The sequence below is a fragment of the Malaclemys terrapin genome, chromosome 4 (genome assembly GCF_027887155.1).
Source record: "Malaclemys terrapin pileata isolate rMalTer1 chromosome 4, rMalTer1.hap1, whole genome shotgun sequence".
NCBI classification, from domain to species: Eukaryota; Metazoa; Chordata; order Testudines; family Emydidae; genus Malaclemys; species Malaclemys terrapin.
Window position 1 is genome coordinate 5,572,437 of NC_071508.1, and position 23,882 is coordinate 5,596,318.

Here is a 23,882-nt window from a genome sequence, read left to right on the forward strand (position 1 = left end):
TTTCTGTGGGGGGGAAGGAAATTCTGTGCAAAAAACATTAATTTCTGCAACATTCTGCATTGAGCAGTGGCACAGAATTCCCCCAGGAGTACAATGGTTCATATAACTCAGGATACTGGGCGAGATGAACCATTGTATTCCTGGCGGAGTGGCCAGCCAGGTGCTTCAAAGGGAACGAACAGATCAGGGCAATTATCAAGTGATCCATCCCCTGACGTCAGATCCTCAGCTGGTGTAAATCAGCAGGGCCACACTGGAGTCACGCCAACGTATACCAGCTGAAGAGCTGCCTGTCATTATTTCAGTGCGTAGGACTGGAGTAACATGGTGGTGAATCAGCCCCTTAAATATTATGGGCCTGATTCTCTCCTTTCCCGGTGCTGTGGGACATCATTTGCTCCAACGTCAAGTGGGGGTGAAATAACACCTGATCATGCCCCTGATGGTGGCAATTTACATTCCCTTTGCACAGGTGTATGTAATGCACAGGTTGCAAATCCATGAGGAATCAGACCATAGATTCCAAGGCCAGAAGGACCACTGAGATCATCTAGTCTGACCTCCTGTATAATACAGGCCAGAGAAGGGGAGGTTACTTACCTGTAACTGGAGATTCTTCAAGATGTGTTGTCACTATCTGTATTCTGGAGCTTTTCAAAGTACTAGTATCCATCAGTCTGTGCATACACCCTTACATTGCCTTACATGGTGGTTTTGCCTGAGGCAATAAAGGGCGGGGTGGACCAACTGTGTCTTCGATTCCTTCTTCACTGCAGACCTATCAGATCCACAGCAAAGGGGAAGGAGGGTGGGTTTGGAATACAGATATGGACCACACATCTCAAAGAACCTCCAGTTACAGGTAAATAACCTTCCCCTTCTTCTTCAAGTAATTAACAATCAGTACCTAGGTAGGCAGGGGTGCGAGGAAGACAATGGAATCGTTGAGGCAGAACAAACAAGGGCAGGAAGTCCAGAGACTTGCAGAACTTTCAGAAACAAGAAAATTACTACTGAACACCATGGAAGATCCTGCCTATATGCAGTACCCAGACATGAGTGCTGGATGGGGCAGGGGTTGGAGGTATTTTTGTTTGGAAACTGCCAAAATGGTGTCCCTGGCCCTTAACTCTATGAAACTCTCAGAAACACAAAACTATTACATAAACCATTAAAATTCCTGACTAACTAAAGAGTAAAACCATTTTATTTGGAAAATGCATCACCAAGGATGAGAGGCCAACAGAAGCTGTGACTTAGACCATGAGGAAGTAAGAAGGAACTGAAGACACAGTCAGTCCGCCCCATCCTTTATCACGTTGGGCAAAACCACCAGGCAATGTAAGGACACATGCATGGACCGATAGACGCCACTACACTGAAAAACTCTGGGTGCATGGCGCACACGCATTACCTTCAGTGAAATAAACCAGGGACCCCATCACTGAAAGATCTTCCCTGATTTAATTATATTTGAACTAGAGCAGATTTCTTAGGAAAAAAATCCAAACTTGATTTTAAAATTGCCAGTGATGGAGAATCCACCACAACCCTTGGTAAATTGTTCCAATGGTTTATTCCCCTCACTGATAACATTTTACACATTTCCAGTCTGAATTTGTCTAGCTTCAACTTCCAGCCATTGGATTATATTAGACCTTTCTCTGTCAGACTGAAGATCCCATTATTTAATATTTGTTCCCCATGTAGGTGCTTAGAGACTGATCAAGTCACCCTTTAACCCTCTCATCTAGCCCCTCATCATCTCATGTCTATACATCTGTAACCTCCTCCTCTCTGGCTTGGACAAATCCCATCTTCCCCTCACTCTCCATTGAATCTGTTCAAAACCTTGCCACAAAGATCATTGTCCTGGTTCATCACTTTGATCACATCATACCCGACACTGTGGCATTTTCTCCGCTCCACCATATCAAGCACAGAGTACTTGTCTTCACTTTTCTGGACCTGCACTGCTGGTACTCACCCTGCCTCTCATCGCTCTTCTTCTAAATATTTCCTTAAACACAACTGATGCTATGCTGTGTGGTTATTTTGGTTTGCTGACAATTCCAGAAAAATCAGGAAAAATAACTGTTTTGGATCAAACATTTCACTTTGATTTCAAGCATTTTTTAACTATTTTTTAAAAAAAGGAAATTTCTAAATGAAAAGTCACATTTCAAATCAAAAACCTGAAACATTTCAGAGGACAGATGTCAAAACAAAAATGTTTTTTTTCTGTTTGGTTTGGTTTTGTTTTCAACCAACCAAAGCAATTGAGTGAAATCAACACAAATTTGCAAAATTGTTTTGATGTCACCAAATTTGCTTTTTTTCAGCAAAAAAAAATTTGTCCAAAAATGTTCCCCAACTCTACTTTCAAGGACCTTCACAGCTGGTCCTTTCTCTGTCCCTCATCTCTCATACTCTACCTCCCTCTAAATCTCTCCTTAAAAACAGGTGATGCTGTGATGGCCCCCCATGGTACGCTGCTACTGTTGCTTATTCTTCCAATAATAATCTCACTGCTGTCTTCCCCATCTGTCTGTAGGTCTCATCTTCCCCATCTATCTGTATCTCCATTTAAGTTCTCTGAGGCAAAGACCATCTTTCTGATTTTCAGTCAGTCAACTCACCTTTATTATGCACTCCGCAAACAAAGTTTTAATAAGTTTTCGCCAGTCCCGGGTCCACTTATCACAGAATAACTCAGTGGAAATGAGCTGTTGCCATTTCTAGGAACAAAACAAACCTATCAGTTGACTATTTTTAATAGGAATGAAAAAAAATCAGTCTCACTAGGTTTTTCTGGACTCACGTCAATATCATCAAAAAAGAATTTTTCCTGTTCAGACAGTTTGGGAAATAACTCCTGGATCCATGATTCTGCTACACTCATAAAGTCCTTGAGCCTATGGGTCTGCTTAAGGTCCTGAAACTCCTTGAAGATAAAAAAAGGGGCAAGTTACAGAAGTGGTAAACTCAGCTTTTCATCTCCTTTATAGACATTAAATCAAACACTTGAAAAGAAAGTCACCAATTTCAAGACTGCATTTCAAGACTTGATACTATTCAGAAGCCTAAATATCAGGTCATTGGAAAATTCAGTTGTGCAGAACTGATTATCAGATGTCTGGGGAAACAACAGATTTAAGTAGTTCTGGGAGCTACAAGAGAAAATAACTGAAACCAAGGGCCTGTCTACACTGGTAAGCTACTGCGCTGAAACTTTCTTGCTCAAGAGTGTGAAAACTCACCACCACTGCCCCCCTAGTTTCAGTGCTGTAAAGCACCAGTGTAGACAGGATCCGAGTGCTGGGAGCGCGAGGTGGTTTACCTAGAGCGCTGGGAGAGCTGTCTTCCCAGCGCTTGCACATGACCCCACTGTCCCTTTAAAGCGCTGCTGTGACAGTGCTTTAAACTGCTAAGTTTAGACTTCGCTCAAGACACAAATTGGGCCAAATTGCAGCGATTCAGTGAGCAAACACTTTTTTTAGGGTTGCCATCTTGTGCTTCAGAATCTAAACTTCATTAAAAATAAAGTCATTATTCTAAGGCCTCAAGGGTGCTAACAAACCCTCCGAATTGTGAACAAAGTGTGAGTCATAGATTGATAGATTTAAAGGTCAGAAGGGACCATCGTCACGTCTGATCTCCTGTAAATACAGGGCAGAGAACTTCCCCAAAATAATTCCTGTTTGAACTAGAGTATATCTTTAAAAAAAAAATCCAACTGTGTTAAATGGTGGAGGGATCAGTTGAACAGGCTGGCAGAGCTGGTTGGTCAGTAGCTGGTGTAAATTGGCAACAGCTCCACTGGAGTCAATGATATCACAGCTGGTATGAATCATGCAAAGCTCCATTGGAATCAATGGAGCTGTGGCAATTTACACCCGAGGAGGACCTGGCCCACTGAATGCACACTAGGAAATTGCATAACAAGATTCGACCATTGCTACGACTGGTTCACCAGCGGGAGCCCTGGTGTAGACAAGGCTCCGGAGGTTTCTGGCATGTTTGCCATGCTTTCAATTAGCCTGTTCTGAGCAGTTTTATTTGAGAAGGTTTACGCGGGTTCTCTGCCAGGTCACATATGGCACCTCGGTGACAATTCATGGTTTTACTAATGGACATTTTTAGCACAACAAAGTTCGTTGCCGCTAATGAGGGTATGAGCTTCCTGAAAGAAACCTTGGAACATTTAGAGAAAATTCCTCATCAATCGCTTAAAATGTTCATTTTACCCTTTTGGTTTGCAGTAAATCTTCTGTTCTAGAGAACAATTCCAAAATCTGCAGTGATGTCATCACGGGGCTGAATGATATTTTCTTTGGGTGTTTCAAGAACTTTGTGACCAAGGTGAGTGTTACATTAAGGCACTGCAGAACATCCTCCAACTCCTTTGGCTGCAAAACATCCTCTGCATTTCCTGTCTGATGTCTGCGTATACAGCAAAGGAAATAGCATTGAAAACTCAGCTCTTCAATAATCTATTGCATTTTAACTTTAAAATATCATTTAAAATTAATAAAAATATGGGACAACTAGTATAATAGGCAAGTACTGCACAGACCCACAGTGACAGAGATCGGGGCCCCATTGTGCTGGGCACTGCACAGACACACAGTGAGAGACAGTCCCTGCCTCTTAGAAGTCACTGTCTATACAGACAAAGGAAAGATTATTATCCACAGGTTACCAATGGGGAAGTGGGGCCCAGAAAGACTAAGTGACTTGCCCACTTGGATAAACCCATCAGAGATTGTGAGGCACCCAAATATTAAGCCAATGGGGGCCAGATAAGTATCTGAGATAGACAGAGGTCAGTTGGGGTCAGAGCTAACTCTCAGTCCCTCTCTCTGAGGGCCCAGAGTGAGTCATTCAGGGCCTTGGTAAGTGCTAAGTTACACACAGCTCCACACAGCCTTGATCCTCTGCTCCAGCCAGGGAGTGCTCAGAGTACTGCAGGGGGGGCCCAGCAAGTGCTAAGCATTCTGGGATGTCTCGGGTCACACCTCATAGCAGTGTAGGACCACATTCAGACACAAGACACAGCAAAGGGCGGTCAGGATTAGACTGTCCTTGCCTGAATCCCCACCTCCTGGCCCCATTCTTCTCCAGTGGTGGGAGTATTTGGAATTTGTCAGGCAATGTGGCCAGTTGTTTGGCGGAACCCATGTTAGAAATTCAAAAGTTCATTGGGCAAACCACCATAATATTAATGTAAAAGTCTCCCTTTAATAGCTATTACAACGACAATGTTTCATAGTGTAATAAATAAATAAATAAAATATAATCTAATATTGTTTGGTTCTTACCATCAAACAATAAAAATATAAAATCAAGTTCTACCTAAAGTAACATGGTGATCCTCAATATTATCCCCATATCAGCGGGGGGTGGATATGTTTATACTGAAACAAATAGTTTTAATTATTTAAGTTTGAATTTGTATAACTTGTGTCATTCTGAGGTTTGTTTAGGAATAGTTAAAGGAATTAAGTTATCAATTCAAATCTAGTGAATGCCCATGACACCAAGTCCCACAATGTTGTACCAGAAAAGGGTCGTGTCTGTACAGGTACTCGGCAACAATACAAAATCCTCAGAGGGGGCCCAAGCCAAAAACTAGCTCCCTGCACCAGGAAGCTGGTAGCATTGTTCCTTCTCTGCAGCAGACATGATGTTCTAACAGTTGGTTTGGGAAGACACCTGGCCTATTACATGCAGTCTCCCAAGCTCCAGTGTCTGTACCATGTGAAGGAAGCTGAGAAAACAGACTTTGGCGTAAACCTCCAAATGGTGAACTCTGTATGTTGTGATCTGGAGCCCACAGCAGCAGCCCGGTGCAAGGCACCTTTTGTGCACTGGTGCAAGGACACCTTTTGTGCACTGGTATCGTCATTGCAGTAATATAATCTCATCCCCAGTGGACAGTATACAAAAGCTGGGGAAGACTGAACATGGACAGTATTAAGTGCATTGCCTGAAGTGTTGGTGTCATGTATATCTCTATATATGTAGGTGTATGTATCAAAAAGGGGCACATTCTAAAGGAGCAGACCAGGAAAAAGTGCTACTCTTAGCTGAGCACTAGCATGTGTAATCACATCACCTTTAGTAACCTGGAAAAGGGTTTATCTTCAAATCAGTAACTCTGGAGTGGGTACATCTATACCAGGTGTAGCGAGGGGGGGAGGGGGGAGAAATCAGCTCTGTATACAGTATACACATATGACACCATCCTATAATTATAGGATTAGAAAAGTTCCCACATTCAACCAAGGATTAGCAATAGCTACATTGTATTGTAAATTACTGTTTTTAAAACAGGAAACAGAAAAAGCCACTTGTTTAATTCTTGTCAAAAGTGTCACTGAAAGCAATTCAGGTCTGGGGTCTGTAATACTGCACCCTAATTAAAACTCTTATTTAACTAAGATTATCATGGCAAAATCTTGTGTGTCCTGTTCACAGCCTCGTTGCCTGTGTTCAATCCAGTGAGAATGTGTTTAGTCACTTGGCAGTTACCCACTCAGTAAGTCACCTTGAAGACAATGTCTATAATAAATGCAGCAATGTATCTCCTCTGGTAGTTTATCACCCAAACAGGAAAATTCCACCGATTGCCTGTTGCTCTGAAGAGAGGTATCAGCACATTGGCAGATACAATATGTTTGAGGTGTGGTCAGAAGGAAGGTACCATAAAATCTGTTGTCATCGTTGTCAGTAGCCTGCCAGGCTAACCAAGCAATCATAGGCGCCAACTCCATGGGTACTCTGGGGCTGGAGCACCCACGGGGAAAATTAGTGGGTGCTCTGCACCCACCAGCAGTCAAGCTCCCCTCACCCCCCGCCCCACCTCCTCCTTGCCTTGCAACGCCACGTCCCCGCTCCTCCACCTACCTCCCAGCGCTTCCCCCCCTGGCCGCCGCCAAACAGCTGTTTGGCATCGTTAGCATGCTCCAGGAGGGAGCGGGAGGAGTGGGAAAATGGTGTGCTCAGGGGAGGAGACGGAGAAGAGGCGGGGTGGGGATTTGGGGAAGGGGCTGGAATGTGGGCAGGGCCGGGGGCAGAAGAGGGTCGAGCACCCATGGGAAAGAGGGTAAATCAGCGCCTATGCAAGCAATAGGCTTGGATGTGGAGGGTAACATATAGTGAAGTGTCTGGTATCCCAGTATTGCAATATATCTTAAAATTACGGTTATGGTCAATTGGAGTGCAGGGTCACAGGGTTAAATTTTTGCCAAACCCCAAAAGCACATATACACCTATACTAATTAAGCAGGTGGCAATTCCCATTTTCCTGTTATCTGTTGTGTTAAGAGTAAAGTCCTCATCTTATGTAATAGGGACAAGGGTTCGCTAATACCCATAGCCCAGTGGGCTAGTTCGCCTTTATTATATTTACTGCTTTACATTATATTCTGCTTTGCATTATATTCAGCGGTAATGCAAGAAACCTACAGGCCTGTATCTTGTAAGACATTAGCATCAGCAAATTAGCAGAAGGGTTAAGGCCTATGAACTTTGAACAGATAAACATTGCACAAATAAACAGCCCAATGGAAAACCCCAAGTATTTGGGGAGCTGAAAATAAAGGTTAAGGGCCTCGGTACATCTGTGGATATACTGTATTTGAGACAGACACTGTTTTGTGCGGTAAGGCTGACCAAGTGGAAGACTCTGATGGAGAGGGTGACCTAGGCTGGAAATAGCCAATTTTGCGTTGTAACCAATCGTAAGGAGACCCACCTCATAAAAATTATTAACGATATGGATAAAGCCAAACAAGCTATTACCCAATTAATGAATGAAGACGATGAGTCTTCAACAATCCCCAAGGTGGATTTTTGAAGTAAAAGACTGGATTAGTGTCCAAGGAATTGCAATAGAGATTATTTTCATTATTTTAGGTTGCACTCAATGTAAATTCAATGTGTATAAGCAAAAACCTAAACAGGTACCAAACATTAATGATGGCAAATATATATATATGGTACCCTTCCTCCACCCCAAGCGGTGGAAAATGGCCTTGAAACTGTCCTCACAGATGTTTGACCATCTACATCTTTATCTGTGTGATGGGGTTAATTTACAAAGGGGGGCATGTAGCCTATAGGCTAGCCTGCTTACTTGCCTATATATCTTTTCTTATAAGTTTCTTATTTTCTTATAGGTTTGATTATTTGTTTTATTAAGTTAGCATACATATGTCGGGGACCTTTCACCCAGATAGCAAAATTAGATTACATATATTCAGGACCTTTCACATAGATAGGTGGTGAAAAAGCATTAGGTCCATGTATGGCTGTGACCTTTAACATAGAGGATACGTTAAAGCAGGTTGGCATAGAGGCTCTCCTAAGTTCATACCCTTTCAAACTTAACCGGTACACCACAACTTGGAACTTGGAAAGAACCGAAATAGCCAGTTAGGACTGAAACAACAAATGTGATACCTAACCACAAAAGGGCCATGGTAACGAATTGACATATATGATAATAATTTAAGATCACTGATGTACTAACCTATAGGAAAAAGACACTCCAGCATTAGTAAGATGAGAAAATACAAATAAGGAAAAGGGGCAAATCCCCTACTGAATATGCATCAAACATAGTGGTGTCAGCGTAACGTATTATAAAAGTGGCATCCCAGCCTTGGGGCGGTAGGAGAGAGAGAGATGTAGTCCTTGGGAGGTGCCAGAATGATGGCCACTGGTGATGAAGGGGAAGGTGATGGTGATGCGGAAGATGATGGATAACACTTCAGCTTGTTCTACCAGGGATGGTGTGAGTATCTGGATGTGCAGATGTACATTCTGTAGTATCTCTATCTTACTAAGTTGGGGTGTTTGTGACTGTGCTAAATGTACTAATAAACTATATTTGTAAATATAAAAGTGTGAGTTGTCGCAACTGTGCACATCGGGGTTCCCAACTACATAACAATTTAAATAATACTGGGCCTGATTTTGAGACAAGAACCTGTCAACCCTCAAAGTGATAACTGGGGATTCTTAAGTAATCAATATAATTAATACACAATCTAAAGATCAGGCAACAGCACCATCCCCTCCTCCTGCTTCTCCCCAGGATGGTGGTGGCTGCTTTCTGTTTCTTTCCTACCTTGTTAAGAAGTTTGGGTGTAAAATACTCACCTGGTACCAAGCCAAGCCTCTGTCCTTCTGACAATGTCATTCAAAACTACATTGACATCACCTTCCTGAAACGACTGAAAGAGCACATAGCATAGAAATGGGTCAGCTTTAAAGCTCATCAAAAATTACAATTCTTTTCCATGGAGAACTTCAACTTTTTGAAAAGAAAGAAAGAAAGCAAGAAAGAAAGAACACCTTTTGGATATTTGTTTCTTCTATGAACAATCAAAATTTTTACACCAAAAGGAAAAACAAAACAAAGTTTTGTTGAAAACCCAAACTTTCTTGAAAATCAGTTTTGACAGAATATTTTCAGTGAGCCCTAGTCACCTTTATCCTCCCAGACTTTGCAGGTCCTGCACCCCGCATGGCTAAGCCACACTTACAGATCACATCCTCCATGCCCAAAATATTTAGCATGTGTCCTGATCCAGCTCCCATTAAAATCAATGGACAAATTCTCATTACACTGGTGTGACAGCACCACTAGACTTAAAGCTGATTAAGTTGAATGGTGGGGACTGAGCCCGATGCTATTCAGTTAGACAAGCTGAGGTGGAAAGCCTCGGGTTGGGAAACAAGCAATGAAACCCAAGCCAGGCACCTCACCAAGGCCTTGCAGGAAATTACTAGGGCTGCTCAAAAGTTTCCTTCAGCATTTTTTTCCAATGGAAAATTGGGGTTTTGACTAAATGAAAGTTTCTCCAAAGGTGAAATTGGCAATTCCAGTTTTTTGTCAAGAAACAGAACACACACACACACACACACACCCCTCTAAAATTTGCGATTTTGGCCATTTTTTCAATTTTTGGCCATTTATGGCTGCAAACATTTTGGAGCTCAGTTGGTGAGATCTGAAAAAATGTCAGTATCTGGGTTTTTGTTTTTTTGATTAAAAGTCAAAATTTTTGACAGGAATTTTGATTAAATTATTTTTTCCTGTTTTTGACTAAATTCCCAGATTTAATTCTAGTGTCCCTTAGATCCCTGTCCCCCAATATTTGCCCCCTTCTTTATTTTGTTTTAATTGAAATTTTCCATAGGAAAAACAAAGATTTTATGACCAGCTAGAAAATATGGCTTAGGAAATAAAAATTAACGGGAGGTGGCCCCATTAATGTGCTTGTTGTCTGTTAGTCTTACATTTATTCCGTGACCCTCTGCTAGGCGACTGGTGATCCGCTGGTAGACGTTGTTCAAGAGAAGCTGCAGTGGTAAATGAATGTGAGGAACAGGCTCTCTACAAAAATTCTTCAGGGCAAGCATCTCAATGACTTTCTCTGCCAGAGGAGTGCAGCTCCCGATGAAGGTCTGATGGGCGTTTATCATTGCCAGAACTTTCCTGTACAGGTGGGATATAGCTCTATGTTAATAAAAGGGTTCACTTGGGGAGGTATTTGCTGTGGGCAGACTGGTTTATTTTTTTAAACTACACTAACTATCATTATAGTTTTGGCCCAAGGAGCTGGTATCTAAGGCTACATCTACACTACGGGGGGGGGGGTCGATTTAAGATACGCAAATTCAGCTACGTGAATAGCGTAGCTGAATTCGACGTATCGCAGCCGACTTACCCCGCTGTGAGGACGGCGGCAAAATCAACCTCTGCAACTTCCCGTCGACGGCGCTTACTCCCCACCTCCGCTGGTGGAGTAAGAGCGTCGATTCGGGGATCGATTGTCGCGTCCCAACGGGACGCGATAAATTGATCCCCAAGAGGTCGATTTCTACCCGCCGATTCAGGCGGGTAGTGTAGACCTAGCCTAAGAGGAGGAATAATTCTCTCCTCAATACTGTTGCTTTACAATGACCTGCAAAGGAAAACAAAAATTGGGCTGGCGCTGTTTGTGGCCTCTTTAGGGTGAATGGTGACTTGTACTGCTCTGTGCTATAGCTGCTCGAACTCAATGCTGTTTATGTCAGTCACTTGCAAGACAGCATGTTGTATTTTGTATATGTTTACAATGTGATATTTGAACATCTGTAAAACTATTGATATAGACTGGAGTGGTTCTTGGTGAATTCATCAACTTGTGGCTTGGTTAAGAATAACTACTTGTCCGGCTCTGAGAAACACTGTCTAAGGTAAAAGTACACCTGAAAGGAACCTAATATTAAAAATATAGATTAATAGATTCATAAATTCTGAGGCCAGAAGGACCACTGTTATTATCTATTCTGACTTCCTGTACAACACAGACCACAGGACTTCCTTGAAATGATTCCTTTTTGAATTACAGCAGATCTTTTAGAAAAACATCCAGTCCTGATTTATAAGAACCAAGAACCTAAGAAAGGCCGTACCGGGTCAGACCAAAGGTCCATCTAGCCCAATATCCTGTCTACCGACAGTGGCCAATGCCAGGTGCCCCAGAGGGAGTGAACCTAACAGGCAATGATCAAGTGATCTCTCTCCTGCCATCCGTCTTCACCCCCTGACAGACAGAGGCTAGGGACACCATTCCTTACCCGTCCTGGCTAATAGCCATTAATGGACTTAACCACCATGAATTTATCCAGTTCTCTTTTAAACTCTGTTATAGTCCTAGCCTTCACAACCTCCTCAGGTAAGGAGTTCCACAAGTTGACTGTGCGCTGCGTGAAGAAGAACTTCCTTTTATTTGTTTTAAACCTGCTGCCTATTAATTTCATTTGATGACCCCTAGTTCTTGTGTTATGGGAATAAGTAAATAACTTTTCCTTATCCACTTTCTCCACATCACTCATGATTTTATATACCTCTATCATATCCCCCCATAGTCTTCTCTTTTCCAAGCTGAAGAGTCCTAGCCTCTTTAATCTCTCCTCATATGGGACCCGTTCCAAACCCTTAATCATTTTAGTTGCCCTTTTCTGAACCTTTTCTAGTGCCAGTATATCTTTTTTGAGATGAGGAGACCACATCTGTACGCAGTATTCGAGATGAAGGCGTACCATCGATTTATACAAGGGCAATAATATATTCTCAGGCTTATTCTCTATCCCCTTTTTAATGATTCCTAACATCCTGTTTGCTTTTTTGACCGCCTCTGCACACTGCGTGGACATTTTCAGAGAACTATCCAGGATGACTCCAAGATCTTTTTCCTGACTTGTTGTAGCTAAATTAGCCCCCATCATATTGTATATATAGTTGGGGTTATTTTTTCCAATGTGCATTACTTTACATTTATCCACATTAAATTTCATTTGCCATTTTGTTGCCCAATCACTTAGTTTTGTGAGATCTTTTTGAAGTTCTTCACAGTCTGCTTTGGACTTAACTATCTTTAGCAGTTTAGTATCATCTGCAAACTTTGCCACCTCACTGTTTACCCCTTTCTCCAGAATATTTATGAATAAGTTGAATAGGATTGGTCCTAGGACTGACCGTTGGGGAACACCACTAGTTACCCCTCTCCATTCTGAGAATTTACCATTAATTCCTACCCTTTGTTCCCTGTCTTTTAACCAGTTCTCAATCCATGAAAGGACCTTCCCTTGTATCCCATGGCAGCTTAATTTACATAAGAGCCTTTGGTGAGGGACCTTGTCAAAGGCTTTCTGGAAATCTAAGTACACTATGTCCACTGGATCCCCCTTGTCCACATGTTTGTTGACCCCTTCAAAGAACTCTAATAGATTAGTAAGACACGATTTCCCTATACAGAAACCATGTTGACTATTGCTCAACAGTTTATGTTTTTCTATGTGTCGGACAATTTTATTCTTAATCATTGTTTCGACTAATTTGCCCGGTACAGACTTACCGGTCTGTAATTGCCGGGATCACCTCTAGAGCCCTTTTTAAATATTGGCATTATATTAGCTAACTTCCAGTCATTGGGTACAGAAGCCAATTTAAAGGACAGGTTACAAACCTTAGTTAACAGTTCCGCAACTTCACATTTGAGTTCTTTCAGAACTCTTGGGTGAATGCCATCTGGTCCCGGTGACTTGTTAATGTTAAGTTTATCAATTAATTCCAAAACCTCCTCTCGTGACACTTCAATCCATGACAGTTCCTCAGATTTGTCACCTACAAAAGCCAGCTCAGGTTTGGGAATCTCCCTAACATCCTCAGCAGTGAAGACTGAAGCAAAGATTCCATTTAGTTTCTCCGCAACGACTTTATCGTCTTTAAGCGCTCCTTTTGTATCTCGATCATCAAGGGGCCCCACTGGTTGTTTAGCAGGCTTCCTGCTTCTGATGTACTTAAAAAATATTTTGTTATTACCTTTGGAGTTTTTGGCTAGCCGTTCTTCAAACTCCTCTTTGGCTTTTCTTATTACATTCTTGCACTTAATTTGGCAGCGTTTATGCTCCTTTCTATTTACCTCACTAGGATTTGACTTCCACTTTTTAAAGGAAGTCTTTTTATCTCTCACTGCTTCTTTTACATGGTTGTTAAGCCACGGTGGCTCTTTTTTAGTTCTTTTATTGTGTTTCTTAATTTGGGGTATACATTGAAGTTGGGCCTCTATTATGGTGTCTTTAAAAAGCGCCCATGCAGCTTGCAGGGATTTCACTTTAGTCACTGTACCTTTTAACTTCTGTTTAACTAACCCCCTCATTTTTGCATAGTTCCCCCTTTTGAAATTAAATGCCACAGTGTTGGGCTGTTGAGATGTTCTTCCCACCACAGGGATGTTGAATGCTATTGTATTATTGTCACTATTTCCAAGCGGTCCTGCTATAGTTACCTCTTGGACCAGCTCCTGCGCTCCACTCAGGACTAAATCTAGAATTGCCTCTCCCCTTGTGGGTTCCCGTACCAGCTGCTCCATGAAGCAGTCATTTAAAGTATTGAGAAATTTTATCTCTGCATTTCGTCCTGAAGTGAAATGTTCCCAGTCAATATAGGGATAATTGAAATCCCCCACTATTATTGAGTTCTTAATTTTGATAGCCTCTCTAATTTCCCTTAGCATTTCATCATCACTATCACCGTCCTGGTCAGGTGGTCGATAATAAATCCCTAATGTTATATTCTTATTAGAGCATGAAATTTCTACCCATAGAGATTCTATGGAACATGCGGATTTGCTTAAGATTTTTACTTCATTTGATTGTACATTTTCTTTCACATATAGTGCCACCCTCCCCCGCCCCCCCCCCCGCCCCCCGCACGACCTGTTCTGTCCTTCCGATCTGGAAGCCACTGGGTCTTATTATTCCTTTGGGCTGGTCTACACAACCACGGTAAATTAGTCTTAACTTACGCAACTTCAGTTATGTGAATAGCATAACTGAAGTTGAAGTTGTTAGATCCATTTACCGCGGGGGCTACATTGCGCTGTGTCAATGGGAGAGCATCTCCTGTTGACTTCGTTTACGCTTCTCAGTGAGGTGGAGTAGGAGTACACAAATTGATGGGAGAGTGCTCTTCCATTGATTTAGCATGTCTTCACCAGACCCGCTAAATCGACACTCACTGCATCGACTGCAGCAGTACGTATCTACCAGCAAGTGTAGACATACCCTTTGTCTGCTAGACTGAAGAGTCCTCTATTCTCAGATTGCTGTTCCCCATGCAGATACTTATAGATGGTGATCAAGTCACGTCATAACCTTCTCTTTGTTAAGCTAAATCGTTTGAGGTCCTGGAATCTACAAGACCTTTACAATCCTTTAATAATTCTCCTGGCTCTTTTTTGAACCCTCTTGAATTTCTCAAAATTAGTAAACTCACACTCCCTGGGTAGAGTGACCAGACAGCAAGTGTGAAAAATTGGGACAGGGGGTGGGGGGTAATAGGAGCCTATATAAGAAAAAGACCCAAAAATCAGGACTGTCCCTATAAAATCTGGACATCTGGTCACCCTATCCCTGGGCTCAATAAAAAGGGTTATCCTAACGAAATCCCACTCCAATATTGCCTATAACATTTATCAAATTGGCAAATTTAGTTTACTAGATTTCAGCTTTAAAATCTAAAATTGGCAAATTCATAACATAGACATGCTCACCCATTAAGCACAAAACCTTAACAGTGACTTCATAAACCTTATGACTTCATGACCTTCTTCATGATCGGTTATAGTTATATCAACAGCCCAGCACATCTAACTTGCATGTGGCCCCTGTGTCTGTGAAATATTTCTGCCTTAACGCTGCTGAACTTAAAGGAAAATGAGACAATTCACCAGGGATGATTATTTTCTCTCTCATTATTCTCTCTGTGTCGATTCATTATTCAACAGTTCACCATGAAAAATGCAAATATAGCTTAGAGTTTAGAACTTGTGTTTGTTTTTTTCCTGTTAATCTGAACTCTACCACCCAGCCTGAACCACAGTGTGGCTACCTCTGCACGATGATGATGAAGGATTTTTAAAAATCAATTAATTAAATAAATTCACAAAAAATATAAATACAGAAGAAACCCAGATAATAATCCCTAGGCTCTGACATAGCGCTTTTCATCTGTAGATCTCCGACTGGAAATAAGGTGTAAATGTTTAGCTGTGAGAGTAATTAACTATTGGAACAATTGACCAAAGGTTGTGGTGGATTCTCCATCACCAAGAATATTTAAAATCAAGATTAGAAGGTTTTCTATATGGTCGGCTCTAGTTCACATAGGAATTAATTCAGGGAAGTTCTCTGGCCTCTGTTATACAGGAGTCAGACTAAATGATCACAATGGTCTTTTCTGGCCTTGGGATCTATGAATCAAAGCACTCTGAGGCCGCATCCTTATCCCCATGTTACAGATGGAGAAACAGAGGAAAAAGGAGGTGAAGTGATTTCCCTAAGGTCTCCCAGCAAACCAGTAGCATGGCCAGGAATAGAAGCCAGGTCTTCTAGGATCCAGCCAGTTGCTCTAACCACTAGCCCACACAGTCTTCAGTGGTACTACCTATTTGGAGCCAATAAGCAAAGTGCTTCCAAATCATTATACCACAAATAATATTACATTTTGCGAGACAAAAGATCTACAATGTTCTTTCACAGAATATTTCTCTTGTAGACTCACATTTGCTTCTCTCCATCCTTCCTCAGCTGAGCGAAAGGCAGCAACTGCATGTCTTTTGAAGGTAAAGGGTCCTCTGCCTTTTCAAATGATTCCCTTTGAATTTCATACAGCAAAGGAAGCAGCCAGACCCAACACGTGCTCTTAGAGTCTTTGGCACTTTGAATGCAAACATGTTTCAGAGCCAAAATACATTTGCTGCAATGACAGGGATGAAAAATGTTAAACAAACAAAAAAAAATTCCTTGTATTCAGACAAATTGTATCCACAATTATGTCAGTGCATCTCTTAATGAGTTTGAGCTTCAGCTGCAAACTGGATGGCTGGATGGATGACAGGGCAAAGGTACTACATGCAGCTGCACAAATAGAGCCAAGGTCATTTTGAAAGCTGCGTGAATAATTGATGTTTTTGTTCCAAAATATTTGGGGGGGTGGGGGGATACCTTTGGTTCAGGTTGAACCGAATCCAAAAATTCAAAAAAAAATTCAGTGAATCCAAAAAGTCCATTTTGGGTCAAATGAAACATGACGCTCAACCCAAAACAGTTTGTTTCCAGTCATTTTAAAGGGCGAGTCACAAACCAGCCAGAGGAAGACATGCTGCCTCTTTTATAACATTTGGTCCAGTAGTGAGGGCACTCACCTGTGATGCAGGAGACCCACATTTGAATCCCCACCCTGGAATGGGGATGTGAACCAAGGACTCCCCGGTGAGAGCCCTAACTGCTAAGCTATTCTGTGATGGCTCTCTCTGGTAGAAGTTTTGTATAAAATACTTGAATAGTCACTGGGCCAGATAAAGCAGACAAGAAAAAATTATTCTATAGCCTGGTGGTTCAGACATTCACCTAAGATATGGGAAAGCTAAATTCAAGTCCGCCTGCACCAATGTTTCCTGTTATAACAGGGCTTTAGTATATTACTTTCCTCAAGGTTAACCCAATGATGAAAATTTGAAACCAAGTTTGCTTTGAATCAATATTTGCACTTTTAATGTCACTTGAGGTCAAAATGTTAATTTAAAAAGAACATTTTTGTTTCAGCTCAACTTATTAAAATGAAAAATGTCACCTCAAACTGTTAAAACATCGTTTCAATCAGAAATTCTCAAGCTTTTCCATTGTGACATTTCCAAATAGAAGTTTTTCAGAACTTCCACTGCATGAACATTTTCAAGATGTTGACTTTTTGTCCCGCTTTGTAAATTTTGTTTTCTGATAATAAGGTTGCAGTAGCTTGAAAGCTGGCAGATGTTCCTCCCCTCACATCTGTATATCCATCTTCCCGGGATTCAATGGGCATTCTACAAACCACAGGTTAAAGAATCCTGCACCTAAGGCCATCACAGAAAATGGAGGTTTGGGATCTTTTGTGTCAATCACCTTCATGCAGATGGGGCAGCCCTGCCAGAGCTCTCACCCATCTAGGGGTAGCACCACTAGCCGCCAACTTGAGACCAGTTCCTTGGAAGCATAAATCCTCTGCTCCCATTGACTTTAAAGCTGTCAGATCTGATGGCTAGACTAGGTTTCCATCTGACTAATGTTAGAGGAGAGCTAGGACTCATTACCTGCCACACAGCAGGCTCTACATTTGGTTTTGCTGGTTGGGATCGTGGTTTCTAGGTGCTACTGCAGTACAAATAATACATTATAGTAACTGTAACTCTAGGGTTAACCTTGAAGAGGGTGATCCCATGCTGAGCCCCTATTATATATAATGAAAACCCATGAATAATTAACTCCTACTTTTGGAGCAGTGTGCTTTGCAAATATGTCGGTTCAGAGCATTTAAAGGGAAGTGAATGTGTTACCTTTAAAACCACAGTCAGAGTTCAAGCAAATAAAATTATATATATAGTGAGTTAGATATTACCTTTTTCTTGGTTCTTTCAGGTTGGTGAATTTGCCTTCCTGCGAGCCAACATTTTGGGCCATTTGTTCAATCTTGCTCATGACCTCTGCACTTATATGGATACTGTGGTGAAATACTGTGCATAATGCAAAGAGGAGAACATCCATCGCTGAAATAGGAGGATTCTGAAATCTGGGGTTTCTGAGTACATTTTCAATGAATTTGCGGATGTCATCATACACCTAGACCAACACAGTAATAACATGTACATTTTACCGGAAGTGCCAGACATGCAGTTCTCCCAGCATTGTCTCTGCTGCACTGGCCAGTGGATGGGGATGGATGATGGAGGAGGCATTTGCCATTACTTGCAGAGTGGAAAGGTGGACTTGCGGCTAAAGGCATTAGCATAGCATTTAGGAGACATGCTCAATTCTTCCCTTTGCTACATACTTCCTGTGTGACTTGCTCAAGTCAGTTAATCTCAACCTTTTCTATTTAGATTGTAAGATCTTCAATTTAGATTGTAAGATCTTCTTGAGTTTGTGACTGTGCAGCACCTGTGTGACAGGACCCCAATTTCAATCGCTGTGTGTTTGTGCAGCACCCAGCACAATGGAACCCCCAGCTTGGTTACTATGGCCTGGCCCACACCTAAAACTTAGGTTGGCCTAGGTATGTCACTCAGGGGTGTGAAAAGTGTACACATCTGAGAGATGCAGTTAAGCTGACCTAAGCCTGGGTGTAGACACTGCTAGGACAACAGAAGAATTCTTCCATCGACCGAGCTACCACCTCTTGAAGGAGTGGATTAACTACAGAGATGGGAAAACACCTTCTGTAGCTATAGGAAAGGTCTACCCTACGGCAGCACAGCTGCAGCGCAGTAGCTGTACTGCTGTAGCATCTGTAGTGTAGACATAGCCTATGTGTCTACATAGCCACTTCTCACCGGGGTCTGAGTGCCTTTGTTAGAACTGTACAGAGGGTGGAAGTTCTGCTTTGTGAAGAATTTTGAAATTTGGCTTCGTTCTGAATTAGAACAAAACCCAAACATTTCAAAGCCCACATGAGTAGACACTGTCTGCTTGTTTTCTGTCAGAAGAAGCTGTAAATACGGATTCAAGGAAAGATCCTTCATCTCTGGACTGTTTGGTTCTTAGAGGGAAGTGTACCAGATGTAAAGTGGAGATCACCAGAGACAATCTGGGTACCCTGACAGGTTTCAGAGTTGCAGGCGTGTTAGTCTGTATCCGCAAAAAGAAAGGGAGTACTTATGGCACCTTAGAGACTAACAAATTTATTTGAGCATAAGCTTTCTTGGGAACACAAGCTTTCGTGGGCTACAGCCCACGAAAGCTTATGCTCAAATAAATTTGTTAGTCTCTAAGGTGCCACAAGTAGTCCTGTTCTTTTTGAGGGTACCCTAAAAGACTTTTGGGAAACTGGCAGTTGGAATTACAAACTGTGATTCACATGAGCATATATTTTATCTGCTTTAACCTCTCAATAACTCATTTCCTTTTCTTAGCTAATAAACTTTTAGTTTACTATAGGATTGGCTGCCACCGTGGTCTTCGGTGTAAGATCTGGAATACCAATTGACCTAGGATAAGTGACTGGTCTCTTGGGACTGGGAGCAACCTGATGTGGTGTTGTTTTTGGTTTAAGTGACCATTTATCACAAAGTCCAGGTTGTCTAGGTGGCAAGATAGACTGGAGTGTCTGAGGGGACGCTCTGTGACTCCATGGTAAGACTGGTATAGTGATCCGGGGTACACATTTGCCACTGGCTTGGTGAAATCTAATTATAGAACACACCAGCAGTCTGGGGAGTCTGCCCTGTTTTCTGACAGTCAGCTCTGAGATCACCACTCACAGTTGTCAGCCACTCCAGGCAATGTGACAGTGCTGCTCATTGTGTTCTATGTTTTAGAAACCCCCAGAAACTAGCCAGAGCAGCTGTGTGCGTAGCTGGGACTGATGTGTCTGTGTAGAGTTAGTCAACACGGCTATTTGGGACCCAGCTGCACCTGTCTGGATTCTTCATATTGTTATTGTGTAAAGATCAAGTGACACAACAGACAGTCTCTGCCCGATGACTGGTTTAGGTATTAGATGTAAGGGACCGGGGCACAGGCGGTCGCAGCTGGGCTGAGGTCTGCCCACCGGGGGCAGGAGTCCCCAGCCAGATCCCATAAACAAGAGTTAGGGTCACAGTCAGGCTGTGGTTGGAGACCGGAGATCAGAGGTAGTACCAGGTTGGAATCGAGAGGCAGGAAGCAAGGTCAAAGTCAGGCTGGAGTCAGAGACCAGGAGACAAAGCAAAGTCTGGCATTGCAGCAGGCCAAGATCTGTGTCGTTTCCCAAACAAATTCCTTGGACAACACCTGGGGTTAATAGGGGCACTTGGCCAAACAGAGGGCTGCAGGGTACTCTCATTCTGGCTCTTGTGGGCAGTACTTCCTGTGGCACCTACTCTCCACAGTGCTCCCTGGATGTGTCTTTGCATGGCCTGGGTTCTAGTCCCCAGGCCCTTACATTAGGGGATGATTAGAGCACGGGTTTGTCACACTGCAGAAAAAGTCACAGATACCAAGATTTCTCAGTTTGTCCGTGACTTCCTGAAGATGGGTCACCGGCTCAGCGCTGAAGGGAGCATGTGATGGGGAGGCAGCAGGGCCAAACCTGAGCAAATGGTGCTGCAACCACATGCACTAGATCACAACACCCAGAGAGGGGAGCTGGGGACCAGCCACACAAGAGCTGCTTGTGCAGGGCAGGTTTGCCCCCTCCCCAAGCTGAGATTCGGGTTGTGGTGCTGGGGCAAAGGGGGCTGCTATGGGTGGTCAATGCCCCCTCATTTGTCAGGGCATCATCTATCCAAATTCATGGAGCAGACACTAAACCTATGAATTTTATTATAGTTACCATGACTGCTCTGTGATTTTTGATAAAAAAATGCCATGACACATCTGCAGCCCTCATCCTAATGAATGAGATTTTGCCAGATTTAAAGCCACCCTGCCTTTTATGGAGGCAGCTTGTTCAAGAATAGACTCTGTAAATCAGGTCCAAAGCTGGTAGAGATGATTCTGGTGGCAGCCCAATCCAGCTCCCATTAAAGCAGAGGGAAACCCTTCCATCTCAACAGGAGTTAGATTGGGCCGTTAGGATCTCATCCAAAGCCCATGAAGTCAATGGAAAGACTGCTGTAACTCCACTGGGCTTTGGAGCAGGCCAGGAGGCTGGAGAGGGAAAGAGCAGCAAAAGGAACGTTCAGATTTTAATGATTCTCGGATCATTGTCAATGCACCATGTGGAGGTAGAGCTACCTCCAGAGAGGTTCAGTGTGGGCCTTTCCAGCTACTGTGGAGCTGCCATGTCAGATGGGCATTGCTCACTTACCTTTCTCTCGTCAAAGTCAGTTTCGTGATCATTTATTTTTTGCTCGGCATCACCAATGTTGCTGGTTTTGAAGCACTCCTTGTAGCAGTCAAGCTTCCTTTCCACATCACCGACGTCCTTCCAGTGAGAAAGTTCTTGGTGTAGCTCATTTTCCAGGAATTGCAGGATAGACTCACTAGCATTCTCTTTGGACTTTCCTCTTGATAAAAAGCCAAACCAGGACTTTTCTGGAGACTGACAGATGTCATCAAATTGGGTCCACACTCCTAGTGAGAAATAAACATGTATACACCTTCAAATAAATGCTTGTAAACTTTCAAACTTGCAAGGGGGCAGACTGTGGGAGCAAGCAATCCACAATCGTCACAGAGTTAACGTTTTCATTTGCCATTTTATAGTGCTGCTTGTGCCATTCATCTAATAGATTCCAAGGCCAGCAGGGCCCTTTGTGCCCATCCAGCCCAACCTCCTGCCTAGCCCAGACCAGAGAATCTCCCTCAGTGATTCCTGCCTCCAGCCCAGTAACTCCTCGCTGAGCTGGAGCGGAGCTTTGTGAAAGGGACGTCGCATCTCCACTGACAGACTCCCAGTGACACAGAATCCATCCTGTCATAGGGGAGCTGATCCAAAGGCTAACTCTTTCCCCTAGTAAACACTGGTCCCTTATTCCCAGACTGAATTAATCTCCCTTCTGCTCCCAGCCATTGGCTCTCGCTCTGCCTTTGTGAGCTTAAACTGCCCTCTCCTCTCAGAAATCTCTTCCCCACGTAGGCGCTTGTCGATGAGGATCATGTCACCACCTCTTAATCTTCTCTTGGACAAACAAAATAGATCAAGCTCCTTCAATCTCTCACTCTAACACCTCAGATTGTTCTCGTAGCTCTTCTCTGAGTCCTCTCCAATTGGTCAAAGTCCTTTTGGACGTGCAGACACCAGAACTGGACAATGTGGATACTAGAACAGGGCTTGAGTCTAGAGGAGATGGCCGGGCCATAGTTCCATCTCCTTCCCATGTCCCCGCTCGCATTATGGCACTAACACAGAGGAGGGAGTAAGTTGCAGTTCACGAAGATGTGCAGCTGCGCCAATGTAGTTCTTCTAGTGTAGACCGGCCCATAGATTCATAGATTCCAAGGCCAAAAGGGACCACCGTGATCATCTAGTCTGACTTCCTGTCAGACAAGCCAGAGAACGGCCCCAAAATAATTCCTAGAGCATATATTGTGCATATATATGTACAAGAATTGGGCACATCCCACATGCCCCTGGACTCTCTGGGAGATACTTTGCCTCCCAAAACCAAATTGTTTCCTGGAGCTCTCCTAATTATGGGCTACATCTAAATGGAACAGTATCATTCATTACTTACTGGGCTGCTCAAAAATGTTTCCACCTAAATTTATTTTTGATGTGAAACTGACTAGTCAACCAAACAACGAATTGCACTGAAAATGTTTTATTTCCTTGATTATTTTTTTTTCCATTGGAAAACCCAAACCCTGAAAACTGAACATTTATGGCGGAGAACCCCCATTTTTTTCCCTTGAGACAAAAGCCCCATTTTCTAACCAGCTCTAATTATTTATATCGTAAAAGCACCTGAATGCTCCAGTCATGGACCAGGATCCCACTGCATTAGGCACTGTACATTACTTATTGGGTGTATTATGGTACTGTCTAGGAGCCCCAGTCACAGAGCAGGCTAAGCGCTGTACAAACACAGTCCCTGACCCAAGACCTCACAATCTAACACCCAACAATGACCATGGAGATTCTGTGCTAGAACACTGACTGCACACACTGCCCACGTTTTCCATTTATTCAGCCTGATTCTCATGCCGCTGTAAATCAGAAATGACTCCACTGAAGTCAATGACATTACAGTCAGACTCACTTGTACTTATACTTGGAGAGCCTGCAAGCCTGCACCTTCCATCATCATTTTCTACAGGGCTACATGTGATTCTTACCTCCTGGTCTGATGGCTGAATCAGGCACAGTTAGAACTCGATGGGACTCAGACTTTTCAGTTTTTTGCACTGTTTTATAAATATGCTCTAGTTGAATTCTTCTTGGATCAACGTAGGTGTCAATAACCCCATATTTATAATAGATGGGTTGTCTGCTTTGTAGATCAGAAGCAGGAATTTTTGCGTGGCCTACGATAAGGAACCCGTAGTTATTCTTGAGCCTAGGAAATTAAAACAAAACAGAAGAGTTGGCTGTTTATTTTAAATCAAATAAATAATCAATATATTATATATTACATATAATTTAATTATATAATGTTAACTAATAAATTCAATATTTAAAAAAATTAAATCAAATAAATACATTTAAGTTTATTTTGAATAAAGAGTGTATTTTAAATCAAAGTCAATAGCAACCTCCCCTTGCCCTCAGTGGGCTCATGATCAAAGCCAAATAAGGCCTCGATTCTTCAGTGCGATCAGTGCAACAAGACCAGAGTTACCAGCACTCAGAATTTATTTCA

General features: G+C 42.6%; 1 protein-coding gene across 1 annotated transcript in view; it reads right to left on the minus strand.

Moving 5' to 3' along the window:
• The window catches only part of LOC128836838 (E3 ubiquitin-protein ligase RNF213-like), a 162,926-nt gene that overhangs the window by 107,258 nt on the left and 31,786 nt on the right, over nucleotides 1–23,882 (minus strand). Inside the window, exons 13-21 of the mRNA XM_054027499.1 lie at nucleotides 23,359–23,579; nucleotides 21,389–21,654; nucleotides 18,002–18,222; nucleotides 16,127–16,321; nucleotides 10,312–10,510; nucleotides 9,169–9,242; nucleotides 4,248–4,443; nucleotides 2,822–2,944; nucleotides 2,640–2,738 (exon numbers count right to left, since the gene is read on the minus strand). Coding sequence (XP_053883474.1) covers nucleotides 2,640–2,738; nucleotides 2,822–2,944; nucleotides 4,248–4,443; nucleotides 9,169–9,242; nucleotides 10,312–10,510; nucleotides 16,127–16,321; nucleotides 18,002–18,222; nucleotides 21,389–21,654; nucleotides 23,359–23,579 — 1,594 coding nt within the window. The remainder of the gene's footprint in view (nucleotides 1–2,639; nucleotides 2,739–2,821; nucleotides 2,945–4,247; nucleotides 4,444–9,168; nucleotides 9,243–10,311; nucleotides 10,511–16,126; nucleotides 16,322–18,001; nucleotides 18,223–21,388; nucleotides 21,655–23,358; nucleotides 23,580–23,882) is intronic.